The 13,598-nt window shown below is 42.5% G+C and overlaps 1 protein-coding gene across 10 annotated transcripts in view; it reads left to right on the forward strand.

The window, feature by feature from the left end:
- Positions 1–13,598, forward strand: part of PHLDB2 (pleckstrin homology like domain family B member 2) — a 107,482-nt gene that overhangs the window by 28,819 nt on the left and 65,065 nt on the right. For all 10 annotated transcript variants that reach the window (XM_089910531.1, XM_022598649.3, XM_089910530.1 and 7 more), the window contains exon 2: positions 5,042–5,425. In XM_089910531.1, the coding sequence (XP_089766657.1) occupies positions 5,042–5,425 (384 nt within the window). The remainder of the gene's footprint in view (positions 1–5,041; positions 5,426–13,598) is intronic.

Raw genomic sequence — 13,598 nt, forward strand, 5'->3', positions numbered from 1 at the left:
ATGGACGGGGGCTGTGTTCCTGTCTTGCTAGTTGTTTGGCATAGAGTGTCCAGCACTGTAGCTTGCTGGTCGTTGAGTGAAGCTGGGTGTTGGTGTTGAGATGGAGATCTCTGGGAGATTTTCGCTGTTTGATATTACGTGGAGCTGGGAGGTGTCTTGTGGACCAGTGTCCTGAAGTTGGCTCTCCCACCTCAGAAGCACAGCACTGACTCCTGGCTGGAGCACCAAGAGCCTTTCATCCACACGGCTCAGAATAAAAGGGAGAAAAAATAGAAAGAACGAAAGAAAGAGGATAAAATAAAATAAAGTTATTAAAAAGAAGAAGAAGAAAAAAAAAAGAACGGAGGGACAGAATCCTAGGACAAATGGTGAAAGCAAAGCTCTACAGAGAAAATCTCACCCAGAAGCATACACATACACACTCACAAAAAAGAGGAAAAGGGGAAAATATAATATATCTTGCTCCCAAAGTCCACCTCCTCAATTTGGGATGATTCATTGTCTATTCAGGTATTCCACAGATTTAGGGTACATCAAGTTGATTGTGGAGATTTAATCCGCTGCTTCTGAGGCTGCTGGGAGAGATTTCCCTTTCTCTGTTCGCACAGCTCCCAGGGTTCAGCTTTGGTTTTGGCCCCGCCTCTGTGTGTAGGTTGCCTGAGGGCGTCTGTTCTTCGCTCAGACAGGATGGGGTTAAAGGAGCAGCTGATTCGGGGGCTCTGGCTCACTCAGGCCGGGGGGGAGGGAGGGGTACGGAGCGCAGGGCGAGCCTGCGGCGGCAGAGGCCGGCGTGACGTTGCACCAGCCTGAGGCGCGCCGTGCATTCTCCCGGGGAAGTTGTCCCTGGATCACGGGACCCTGGCAGTGGCGGGCTGCACAGGCTCCCCGGAAGGGGGCTGTGGATAGTGACCTGTGCTCGCACACAGGCTTCTTGGTGGCGGCAGCAACAGCCTTAGCGTCTTATGCCTGTCTCTGGGGTCTGCGCTTTTAGCCGCAGCTCGCACCCGTCTCTGGGGCTCCTTTACGCGGCGCTTTTAATCCCCTCTCCTCGCGCACCAGGAACAAAGAGGGAAGAAAAAGTCTCTTTTCTCTTCGGCAGCTCCAGACTTTACCGGACTCCTTCCTGGCTAGCCGTGGCGCACTAGCCCCCTTCAGGCTGTGTTCACGCCGCCAACCCCAGTCCTCTCCCTGCGCTCCGACCGAAGTCCGAGCCTCAGCTCCCAGCCCCCGCCTGCCCCGGCGGGTGAGGAGACAAGCCTCTCGGGCTGGTGAGTGCTGGTCGGCACCGATCCTCTGTGCGGCAGTCTCTCCACTTTGCCCTCCGCACCCCTGTTGCTGTGCTCTCCTCCGTGGCTCTGAAACTTCCCCCCATGCCCACTCCCCGTCTCCGCCCGCGAAGGGGCTTCTAGTGTGTGGAAACCTTTCCTCCTTCACAGCTCCCTCCCACTGGTGCAGGTCCCGTCCCTATTCTTTTGCCTCTGTTTATTCTTTTTTCTTTTTCCCTACCCAGGTATGTGGGGAGTTTCTTGCCTTTTGGGAGGTCTGAGGTCTTCTGCCAGCGTTCAGTAGGTGTTCTATAGGAGCATTTCCACGTGTAGATGTATTTCTGATGTATCTGTGGGGAGGAAGGTGATCTCCGTGTCTTACTCTTCTGCCATCTTCTCCTGGTCCCCCCTTCAGGTATATTTGTTAAGCTCTTTTGTCCCCTTCAAAGCTTTCTTTGATATATGGAGTTGGAGGAAAGGGAAAATGGAGAGAGAGAGAAAAAATTAAAATGTATTTTAAATAATATAATTCAAAGGGACCTACATTCTAAACCCTTAACACCAATGTTTTGGGCCATTTAGATATTTGGGCTGTGTGGATTGCTGGTTTGGAAAGGTGGATAGGAATTAGGAGATGTCAAAGAGGGTAGCCTCCTAATTCAGCAGGTTGTTAGGTGAAGCCTCAAAGAAAATTGAATTTTAGGAAGAGAGCCACACATCTCAGGTTGCCAGTGCCAGTTAGCGCTTGCTGTCCCAGCATAATTATTAATAGTGCCCTATTTGATTCTCAAAAGTGTCCTGTGTGGAATGGCCCCCCTCGTTTTAGGTCATGCACGGTGGAGAATATTGGCGTGATGAATGGGAAAGATGAAGAGGGCTCAAGGGAGAGTTATGAGGGTAAATTCTGTGCAGGGTTTCCTTAAAAGGCTTCTCGTGCTTTCTGAAATGCCTCACAGACTTTCTTCTGACGCACTTCTCATCATCAGTTTATTTTTCTTTGATGCAGTTCTTATGGGGCCAGTGTGTCTCAGCACGGCCTGGAATTCTGTTAGACTCGTGGGCAGCAGTGCTGCATCCATGTGTGATTCAAACCTGAACAGATGGGCTGTGAATGGGGTGATAAGAATAGAGAGAAGCACATAGCAGTAGACCAAACTTCCTGTGTACCCGCCTTTGAATACTGTTTCACTGTCTGAAATAGCATTCGTCTTTTGGCTGGGATCATTTATTCCCTCTGGAATTAAGCAATGGCATTGGCAGCAAAAGAAACTATTTTGGGAAGGAGATGTGGGAGGAATTTTGCCATGTATGACAGGCTGGGCAGGAGTACCTTTCATGCTTTTGAGGACCGCACTGTTCATTAGTGCCCTGGTAAAGAGAAACTGACAACTTTCCGATAATCCCAAATGTAGTGAATGTTGAGGTGAATGCATATACACTGTCATCTACGAAGATTAGCAAAGACTGAGTTTAGATGCTTCAATTTAATTCACCTACATGGCAGAAAGAGAACTTTTCTTTGGAGATTAGCCTCTAATGCAGGTGCTTTTGAGAAGGGGTAAGATATAACATCTTGTTCCTGTCCCCTTCCTCACATACGCCCTTGCAGTTGTCTTTGCATATTCACATGCAGACTTTTCTAGATTGTTGGAGTTTAAAATAAGGCAATGAATGCTGTGTGTCTCCCCCTCCTTCCCCAAGAAGCTGAGGTGGGTAGGGCTTGGCAGCTGGTAACGGCTACAGAGATAAATAAGCATCAGGGGTCCTGGGTGGACAGGGTGCAGAAGCGCCTGGAATGAGGTTGTGCAGCTGAGTGCCTTCCGTGGGACGAGGCCATGAGGATGGAGCTGCAGCTGGAGTCCAGAAGTTCAGGCAGTGAAAGGGAGGTGGGACTTATAAGAACTCGTTTAGTAGTCCTTTTGATCAAGCTGTTGCATTTTTGGGGTAGGGAGAGTACTTTAGAGGACAGATGAAAGTCATTTCATGCTATTTTGTCATTTAATGGATGTATTTAATGAAAACCAGGGAATTATGTTAGTCTGCTCCTATTTGATTTTTCTATTTGATACTCTTCCGCTAATAAAGAGAACTACCTTCAGAATTTAGTTTTTACAAATTTTCTGCAATTAGATATTAAAAACAGCAGCCCAGGGCTGCTTAACACTTTTCTATTTTGTTACTGATAACCAGTTTGGAAAACGTTTCTCTTTTTTTTTTTTTTAATTAATTTTTGTTGGAGTATAGTTGCGTTACAATGTTGTGTTAGCTTCTACTGCACAACAAAATGAATCAGCCATATATGTACATATATCCCCTCCCTTTTGGATTTCCCTCCTGTTTAGGTTGGAAAACATTTTTCTATGGAAGGCTTTTGAATTCTCTTTTCAATGTGGTAGATGTAATAACCAAAGATGATTTTTGCTCTTTTATTATTTTTTTCACTTCGGCAGTTGGGCTAATGAGAAAGGTGAAGATGTTGAGATTCCCCACTCCAAAGAGTGCTGTCTGGGTTTATGATAAGCATTTTGTAAACTTTGTGAACCCTTGTTCACAAAGGTATAGTAAGTTTACTTAAAGTCAAAAATCATAAATACCTACGTGTTTTACATGGGGAGCTTGGTGAAGTGTCAGTTAGTGGTACCATTATAGACATCAATGGCCTTATATTAATTTTTTTTAGACAAATAAACTATCATTTTATTTTCCAGCTAAATGATTCAAAGATTGAATGAGCTCAGAATTTGAAATATGCTGCTCTCTTTCTATCTGGACATGACATTAAATGTTCTTCATCTTCTTGTGACATTCTCTTTTTTTAAAAATCATTTCAATTTTTCATTTGAGAAATTGGTGGGAAAGACCTTTATATGGTGACAAGACATAAAAAAGAGTTTTAAAAAATTTGAAGCATTTCAAGAAAAAAATTGAAGACCTAGTTATTATGCCTTTCAAATTAAGGCTTTTCTAAAGTAGCATTTTCCTTTTGTGTGTCTAAACAGTAGAATGACATTTCTATAAGGAAGTTAGAGAATTAATGTTTTTAATAGTTTTTAAAAAAATTTATTTATTTTAGGCTGTGTTGGGTCTTCGTTGCAGGCTTTTTCTCTGGTTGCGGTGAGCAGGGGCTACTCTTCGTTCATTGTGGAGCACAGGCTCTAGGCGCATGGGCTTCAGTAGTTGTGGCACACGGGCTCAGTAGTTGTGGCTCGCGGGCTCCAAAGCGCAGGCTCATTAGTGTGGCGCACTGGCTTAGTTGCTCTGCGGCATGTGGGATCTTCCCGGACCAGGGCTCGAACCCATGTCCCCTGCATTGGCAGGCGGATTCTTAACCACTACGCCACCAAGGAAGCCCTAGAGAATTAATTTTAAACTCAAATATTAACTCTACAGTGATGAATGAGCTAGATATTGTTGAAGGTGGATAGTAGAGGGAGGGAAGGGGATGAAGATTTTAAAAAGGAGATTAAACGAAAACATTTGAAGTGTTTGGAGAGTTGATAAATCAAGAAAGGTCTCACTGAGTGCTAGTATGTGCTAGGATCAGCACTGGGATATACAAATAAAGAATTGAATTTGAGAGGAAAATCATGCATTGTTAACCTAGGTTTCATCTGGATTTATAAATGGGTTCATCAAAGATGATGAAAAACATCACCAGCCAAGTATCTGTGGGATTATGTGTGGGTTGAATTCACCAGGGGTCCCAGCCTCTTCCATCTTTTTATTCGGAGTTGTCGCCTCACAAACTCACTGACCTTCCCTCCTCTGTGTTCTAGGAGAGACAGCGTCTGGAGACCATCCTCAGTCTCTGTGCTGAGTACACAAAGCCTGACAGTCACGTGTCCACTGGCACCACTGTGGCAGATGTACAGAAAATCAATAAGGAACTGGAGAAGCTGCAGCTCTCTGACGAGGAGTCCGTGTTTGAAGAAGCCCTGGTGAGCCCTGACACCAGATACAGGTGCCACCAGAAAAGCTCTCTCCACGATGCAGACCTGGCAGGCTTCGGGAGCCTCAGTCAGAGTAGCGCCAGCTTCCTTTCCCTCAGGAGCTCCAGGAATGATGAACTGATCAGGGACCTCACCAGGACTCCCCCACCGCCCTCCTCTGCTTTTCTGAAAGCTTCCAGCGAGTCCGCTTATCTAAGCATCCTACCAAAGGTAAAGCCGGCCACACACAGATTAAATTTAGGGCCTGAACCATATGCATCTGCACTGGCCTAGACACTAGAGGTTTTATCCTGGTTGTTTTCCAAACTGTTTTCAGTGAAGCTTCAATTTAAGAGGTAATCAGCTAAGCAAGGTGCAGCAAATTAGGGTGTTTACTATAAAGTAACAAATTTGCACTCTAGAAAATGTAGCAGTACAGAAAAGTATAAAGAAAAACAATTTCTCTTCTCCCTGCCCCCTCCAATTGTACAACTGAGAGAGAAAAACACAAAGTGTCTTACACGCCTTCTCAGTATTTCTGTACATATATGGCCGTATATTATAAGCATAGACATACATATATAAAAGTATAGTGTTCTGTACGATTTTTTTTTCCCTCACTGAATGTCTGGAGCATCTTTGCATATTACTATACACAGTTCTGCCTCATTCTTTGGTTGACTAGTATTTTATTGTTTGGAAATCCTATTTAAATGGTTTCCAGTATTTTATCAACAAAATATATATGCAACAAATATTCTGGAAAATATATAGCACAATTGTGCAAATGTGTCTGTAGGATCACTTACTAAAAGTGGAATTGGTAGGTCAAAGAGTTTGTATATTATTCATTTTAATCAATATTCCCAAATTATACTCTCAAAGGACTGTGTATTTCCAGGTGACACAGAGTAAGAGTTTATCCGTGCACCTTGTTATTCATACACTTGCCAAAGTTATGTATTATCAAAAATTTTTAATATGCTAAGATAATGATGTTTTAATTTTCTTGCCTTTAATTATGCATAAAATTGGACATCTTTTCATATTTTTAGTTGTTCGTTTGTATTTTGAGACACTCATGTTCTTCACCCATTTTTTTGTCTTTAGGACACCTTTATTATTATTTAACTTTTTAAAATTAAAGTATTGTTGATTTCCAATATTATATTAGTTTCAGGTGTACAACATAGTGATTCAATATTTTTATAGATTGTACTCCACTTAAAGTTGTTATAAAATATTGGCAATATTCCCTGCATTGGACAATCTATCCTTATATCTTATTTATTTTATACATAGTTGTTTGTACCTCTTTTTTTTTTTTTTTCCCAGAACACAAATTTATTTGGCATTCGGATGAAACAGTTCTCACAGCATCTTAAGAATTAATGCCAACCCAACCAAAATAAACCCAAACTTAGTGAAAGGAAAACATAAACAGGCCTTGAGACAATGGCCTATAGACACCCACCCCCACCAAGCAGGTCAGCAGCTCTCACAGGAGCACGAGACTCTCAGCCAGGGCTGGTCGGGATTCGTCTGACCACGGAGCACAACCAGATCTCATGATGGCTGGCCTAGGCAGAAGGCCGACCCCACCTCTCCCCTTGCTCCCCCATCCCCACCTGCAGTGGAGCTCAGCCCCTGGGGCACTAGCTCCTGGGGACACTGCGGGCAGCAGGCAAGGCCTGAAACAGTGCTGCACGTGGGCTGAGCAACCCCGGAGCCCTGGCCTGTCCAGAAGCAGGCCCCCCTCTGTGGCCCCCACAGCCTGCTTTGGGCCACCCCCTTAGTGACTCCCACACGCCCAACTGGCCCAGCAGTCCTTCGGTCCCCAAGGAAGTCCCCAGTCCCACACATCTAGTGCCAGCCGCCCTGCCTTGTACACACGGGTCTGAGGCCTGGGCCAGAGACATGGGGGCTGGGAGGGACCCTGAGCTTTTGGGGCCAGGCCCCTCTGGGGCTCCACGGGGGAGCCCACTCCAAAGCAGGAGTGCTCAGGACCCTCACCTAGCACCAACAAGGCCTGTGACAGCTGCTCAGTGCCCAGAACACAGTGGAGGCAGGACACGCTTTCTGCTTTTTCTTCAGCAGCCAGTGCAGCCACTCTCCAGTCCCAGTCCTTGGCAGGGGGAGTGCAGGCCTGATCGGCATGCAGCCTGCCCGCGTGGGGCCACCTGCAGCACTCTGGCTCCTGTGGGCCGAGCCCCGGTCTGTGGGCAACTTGAGAAGCTCATGCTGCCCAGGGAAGAACAAAACGGTCCCCAACGGGAGACTGTGAGAAAGTGTCCAGAAATAGACTGTGCCAGCGAGGGCTGTCACCACAGAGCACCCACTTCAAGTCATCCCCCGCTCACTGCCGGTCTGGGAGGGCGCGAGGGGCCAGGGAAGGGCTCCCTGATCTCAGCTGAGGGCCACGCCTTGGGGCCGCCCAGCACGCCATGGCTGGCCCTGGAAAGGGGGGCCCCAGGCCTGTTTGTACCTCTTAATCCCCTACCCCTATCTTACCTCTCTTCCATCCCTTTCCCCATTGGTAACCACTAGCTTGTTCTCTATATCTGTAAGTCTGTTTCTGTTTTGTTATATTTGTTTGGTATTTTTATTTTAGGTTCCACATGTAAGTGCTAATATACAGCATTTGTCTTTCTCTGGCTTACTTATTTCACTAAGCATGATATCCCCCAGGTCCATCTATGTTGTTGCAGATGGGAAAATTTCATTCTTTTTTATGACCGAGTAATATTTCATTGCCTATATATATACCACATCCTCTTTATCCATTCATTTGTTGATGGACACTTAGGTTGCTTCCATTTCTTGGCTATTGTAAATAATGCTGCTATGAACATTGGGGTACATATATCTTTTCAAATTACTGTTTTTTGTTTTCTTCAGATATATGCCCAGGATTGGAGTTGCTGGATCATATGGTAGTTCTGTTTTTAGCTTTTTTGGGGAACCTCCGTACTGTTTTCCATAGTGACTCTACCAGTTTACATTCCCACCAACAGTGTATTAGGCTTCTCTTTGCTCCACCTTCTTCCCAATACTTGTTATTTGTGGACTTTTTGTTGTTTTCTGACAGGTGTGAGGTGATATCTCACTGTGGTTATGATTTGCATTTTTCTGATGACTAGCAATGTTGAGCATCTTTTCATGTGCCTGTTTGCCATCTGTATGTCTTTTTTGAAAATATGTCTATTGAGGTCTTCTGCCCATTTTTTAATTGAGTTGTTTTTCTGATATTGACTTATATGAGCTGTATATTTTGAATATTAACTCCTTATTGGTCATATCATTGCAAATATTTTCTCCCATTCAGTAGGTTGTCTTTTCATTTTGTTGATGGTTTCCTTTGCTGTGCAAAAGCTTTTAAGTTTAATTAGGTCCCATTTTGGGGGCAGTGGGGGAATCCAATTAAATTTTGGTGGAAACTTCAGGGTTTTGTGTATATGGTCATGTCATCTGCAAATAGTGACAGTTTAACTTATTCTCTTCCAATTTGGATGCCTTTTTATTTCTTTTTCTTGTCTGCTTGCTGTGGCTAGGGCTTCTAATATTATGTTAAATAGATGTTCTGAGAGTGAGCATCCTTGTCTTGTTCCTGATTGTAGAGGAAAATCTTTCAACTTTTCACGATTGAGTATGTTAGCTGTGTGCTTGTCATAAATGGCCTTTATTATGTTGAGATTTGTTCCCTCTGTATCGACTTTGATGAGAGTTTATCATGAATACATGTTGAATTTTGTCAAATTCTTTTTCTGTGTCTATTGAGGTGATCATGTGATTTTTATCCTTTGTTTTGTGAATGTGGTGTATCACATTGGTTGATTTTCAGATATTGAACCATCTTTGCATCCCTGGAATAAATCCTACTTGATTATGGTGTGTACTTATTGCCATTTTCTTATTTATTTACTGGTTGTTATTGTAGTTCTGCTTTTTTCTCTTTTTTTAGTTTGTTCCCTTGTGGTCTGATGATTTTCTTTAGTGATATGCTTGTGTTCTTTTCTTTTTAGTTTTTGTGTATCTGTTGTAGGCTTTTGATTTGTGGTTACCATGGGGTTCATGTATTGACCTATAGCTATATCTACTTGTTTTAAACTGATAATCACAAGTTCAAACACATTCTAAAAGATCTACATTTTTACTCCCTTTCCCCATGTTTTGTGTTTTTGATGCCATATTTTACATCTTCATGCATATCCCTTAACTGTTTATTGTAGTTATAGTTGATTTTACAATCTTTGTCTTTCAGTCTTCATGCTCACTTACTTAAGTGAGTGATCCACAGCCTTTGCTGTATATTTGCCTTTACCTGTGGGATTTTTCCTTTCTTATAAATTCTCACTTCTTGTTGTAGCCTTTTCTTTTCCACTTAAAAAGACCTTTTTCTTTTAGGGTCACTTTAGTATTGATGAACTTTTAGTTTTTGCTCGTCAGAGAAATTCATATTTTCTTCAAATCTGAATGATAACCTTGTTGGATAGAGTATCCTAGGTTGCAGGTTCTTCCCTTTCAAGATTTTGAATATATCATGTTGCTTCCTTCTGGCCTGCAAAGTTCCCGCAGAAAAATCAGCTGATAGCTTTATAGGGATTCCCTTGTATGTGACTCTGTTTTTCTTTCGCTGTCTTTAAAATTCTCTTTTTATCTCTAGCCTTTGCCATTTTAATTATGATATGTCTCAATGTGGGTCTCTTTACGTTCATTTGTTTGGGACTACCTGTGCTTCCTGTACTAGAAATCTGTTTCCTTCTTCAACTTCAGGAACTTTTCAGCCATAATTTCATCAAATACATTTTCTATCCCTTTCTGTCTCTTTTCACTCTCTGGGCCCCCTATAATGTGAATGTTATGACACTTGACGTTGTCCCAGAGGTCCCTTAATCATTTTTTAAAATTTGTTTTTCTTTTTGCTGTTCTGATTGGGTGATTTCATTATTCTCTCTCCCAGATTGCTTATGTGTTCTTCTGTATCACCTAATCTGCTATTAATTCCTTCTAGTGTATTTTCCATTTCAGTTATTGTATTTTTGAGCTCCGTTTGGTTTTCCTTTCTTTCTTTTTTTTTTTTTTTATGTTTTCTGGTTCCTTGTTAAAATTCTTCCTGTGTTCATCTATTTTTTTTTTAACCAAGTTCAGTTAGCATTCTTATTACTAATGCTTTGAACCCTTTATCTGGTAAGTTATTTATCTCTGTTTCATTAGGGTTTTCTTCAGGTTTATTTCCCTGTTCTTTCATTTGAAACAATTTCTTCTGTCTTCCCATTTGTTTAACTTTCTCTTTCTCTATGAAATTAGGTGAAATAGTTACCTATCCTGGTCTTGAAGGAGTATCCTTGCATGGGAGTGTCCCTATGCAGTTTGCATGTGCCCAGTGGCTTTGGTGGGAAAGCTGAATCTTAAGTGAGCATGGGTCACATCTTCTCCTGGGGTGTGCAGGCGGTTATCACCTTGGTGAGAGGTAGGGCTAGAGATGGAGGGACTAGAGCCGGAGCCAGGTGCAAGCTGGCTTCTCTTATGCTCGGTGGCAGTCACAGCCCTATCTGGGTGTGATCAGAGCTCAACGTGATGGAACAGAAGCCCTGAGGGTCGGGTCCAAGCTGGTTCATTTCCTCTAAGTGTGCACTCCCCCCCACCCCCTAAAGCACCTCCATCCTAGTAGAGAGCTGCACAGGAGCAAGAGCAGCTGGGTCAGGCACTTGCTGCAGACAGGAGTAGTTGTGGGAAACCAGCCAGAACCCCACACAGTTTTAAATCTGCTTCCTCCCCCTTGTTCCCTAGAGTAGGCAAGCATGTGCACCTGCTCTTCATGAGTAGAGTCTCGGCTTCTTACAACCCTCCTCTAAGTCCCACTGGTCTTCAAACCAGCTAAGGGGACTTGTCTTCCTTGTGTTGGACCCCAGGGCTGGTGTGCCCAAAGGTGGTTCAAACCCCTAACTCTGCAGGGAGGATCTCTGAGCCCATCATATCTCCCTTCTCCTCTGTGTCCTGCTAAATGTGTGGGTCTTGCTGTTGGCTTCTCCTCTCTTCCTACCCGACGCCATGTGGATCTTTACAGCCTTGTTTGTAGAAGAGCCTTTCTTGCAGACTCCTGTTTGTGTCCGGCAAGAGTAGCTCCATATTTAGATGTATTCTTTTTTTTTTATTGGAGTAAAATTACTTTGCAGTGTTGTGTCAGTTTCTGCCGCACAATGAAGCGAATCAGCTATGTGCATACCTACATCCCCTCCCTCTTGGACCTCCCTCCCATCCCTCCATCCCACCCATCTAGGTCATCACAGAGCACCAAGCTGAGCTCCCCACTCTATACAGCAGGTTCCCACTAGCTAGCTATTTTACACATGGTAGTGTATTTATGTCAAACCTAATCTCCCAGTTTGTCCCACCCTCCCCGTCCCCTTCTGTGTCCATATGTCCATTCTCTACATCTACGTCTCTATTCCTGCCCTGCAAATAGGTTCATCAGTACCATTTTTCTAGATTCCACATATATGCGTTAATATACGATATTTGTTATTCTCTTTCTGGCTTACTTCACTCTGTATGACAGACTCTAGATCCACCACGTCTCTATAAATGACCCAATTTTGTTCCTTTTCATGGCTGAGTAATATTCCATTGTGTATATGTACCACATTTTCTTTATCCATTCATCTATTGTTGGACATTTAGGTTGTTTCCATGTCCTGACTATTGTAAATAGTGCTGCAATGAACATTGGTGTACATGTATCCTTTTGAATTAGCTTTTTCAGGGTATATGCCCAGTAGTGGGATTGCTGGGTCATGTGGTAGTTCTATTTTTAGTTTTTTAAGGAACTTCCATACTGTTCTCCATAGTGGCTGTTTCAATTTACATTCCCACCAACAGTGCAAAAGGGTTCACTTTACTCCATACCCTCTCCAGCGTTTATTGTTTGTAGATTTTCTGATGATACCCATTCTAACCAGTGTGAGGTGATACCTCACTGTAGTTTCAATTTGCATTTCTCTGATAATTAGTGATGTTGAGCATCTTTTCATATGCCTCTTGGCCATCTGTATATCTTTTTTTGGTGAAATGTCTATTTTTTAATTAGGTTGTTTGTTTTTTTGATATTGAGCTCCATGAGTTGTTTGTATATTTTGGAGATTAATCCTTTGTCCATTGCTTCATTTGCAAATATTTTCTCCCATTCTGAGGGTTGTCTTTTCGTGTTGTTTATGGTTTCCTTTGCTGTGCAAAAGCTTTTAAGTTTCATTAGGTCCCATTTGTTTATTTTTGTTTTATTTTCATTACTCTAGGAGGTGGGTCAAAAAAGATCCTGCTGTGGTTTATGTCAGAGTGTTCTTCCTATGTTTTCTGCTAAGAGTTTTATAGTGTCTGGTCTTACATTTAGGTCTTTAATCCATTTGGAGTTTATTTTTGTGTATGGTATTAGGCAGTGTTCTAATTTCATTCTTTTACATGTAGCTGTCCAGTTTTCCAAGCACCACTTATTGAAGAGGCTGTTTTTCTCCATTGTATGTTCTTGCCTCCTTTGTCGTAAATTAGGTGACCATATTTGTGTGGCTTTATCTCTGGGCTTTCTATCCTGTACCATTGATCTATATTTCTGTTTCTGTGCCGATACCATACTGCATTAATTACTGTAGCTTTGTAATATAGTTTGAAGTCAGGGATCCTGATTCCTCCAGCTGCATTTTTCTTTCTCAAGATTGCTTTGGCTATTCGGGGTCTTTTGTGTTTCCATACAAATTGTAACGCTTTTTGTTCTAATTCTGTGAAGAATGCCATTGGTTTTTTGATTGGTATTGCATTGAATATGTAGATTGCTTTGGGTAGTGTAGTCATTTTCCCAATGTTGATTCTTCCAATCCAAGAACATGGTATATATCTCCATCTGTTTATATCATCTTTGATTTCTTTCATCAGTGTTTTATAGTTTTCTGAGTACAGTTCTTTTGCCTCCTTAGGTAGGTTTATTCCTAGGTATTTTATGCTTTTTGTTGAGATGGTAAATAGGATTGTTTCCTTAATTTGTCTTTCTGTTTTTTCGTTGTTAGTGTATAGGAATGCCAGAGATTTCTGTGCATTAATTTTGTTTCCTGCAACTTTACCAAATTCATTGATTAGTTCTAGTAGTTTTCTAGTGGCATCTTTATGATTTTCTACGTATAGTATCATGTCATCTGCAAACAGTGACAGTTTTACTTCTTTTCCAGTTTGTATTCCTTTTAGTTCTTTTTCTTCTCTGATTGCCATGGCTAAGACTTCCAAAACTATGTTGAATAAGAGTGGCGAGAGTGGCCATCCTTGTCTTGTTCCTGATCTTAATGGAAATGCTTTCAGTTTTTAACCATTGAGAATGATGTTTGCTTTGGGTTTGTCATATATGGCTTTTATTATGTTGAGG

This window comes from Delphinapterus leucas, chromosome 4 (genome assembly GCF_059928025.1).
Source record: "Delphinapterus leucas isolate spDelLeu-1000000601 "Yukka" chromosome 4, BTC_Dleu_Yukka2, whole genome shotgun sequence".
Taxonomy (NCBI): Eukaryota; Metazoa; Chordata; class Mammalia; order Artiodactyla; family Monodontidae; genus Delphinapterus; species Delphinapterus leucas.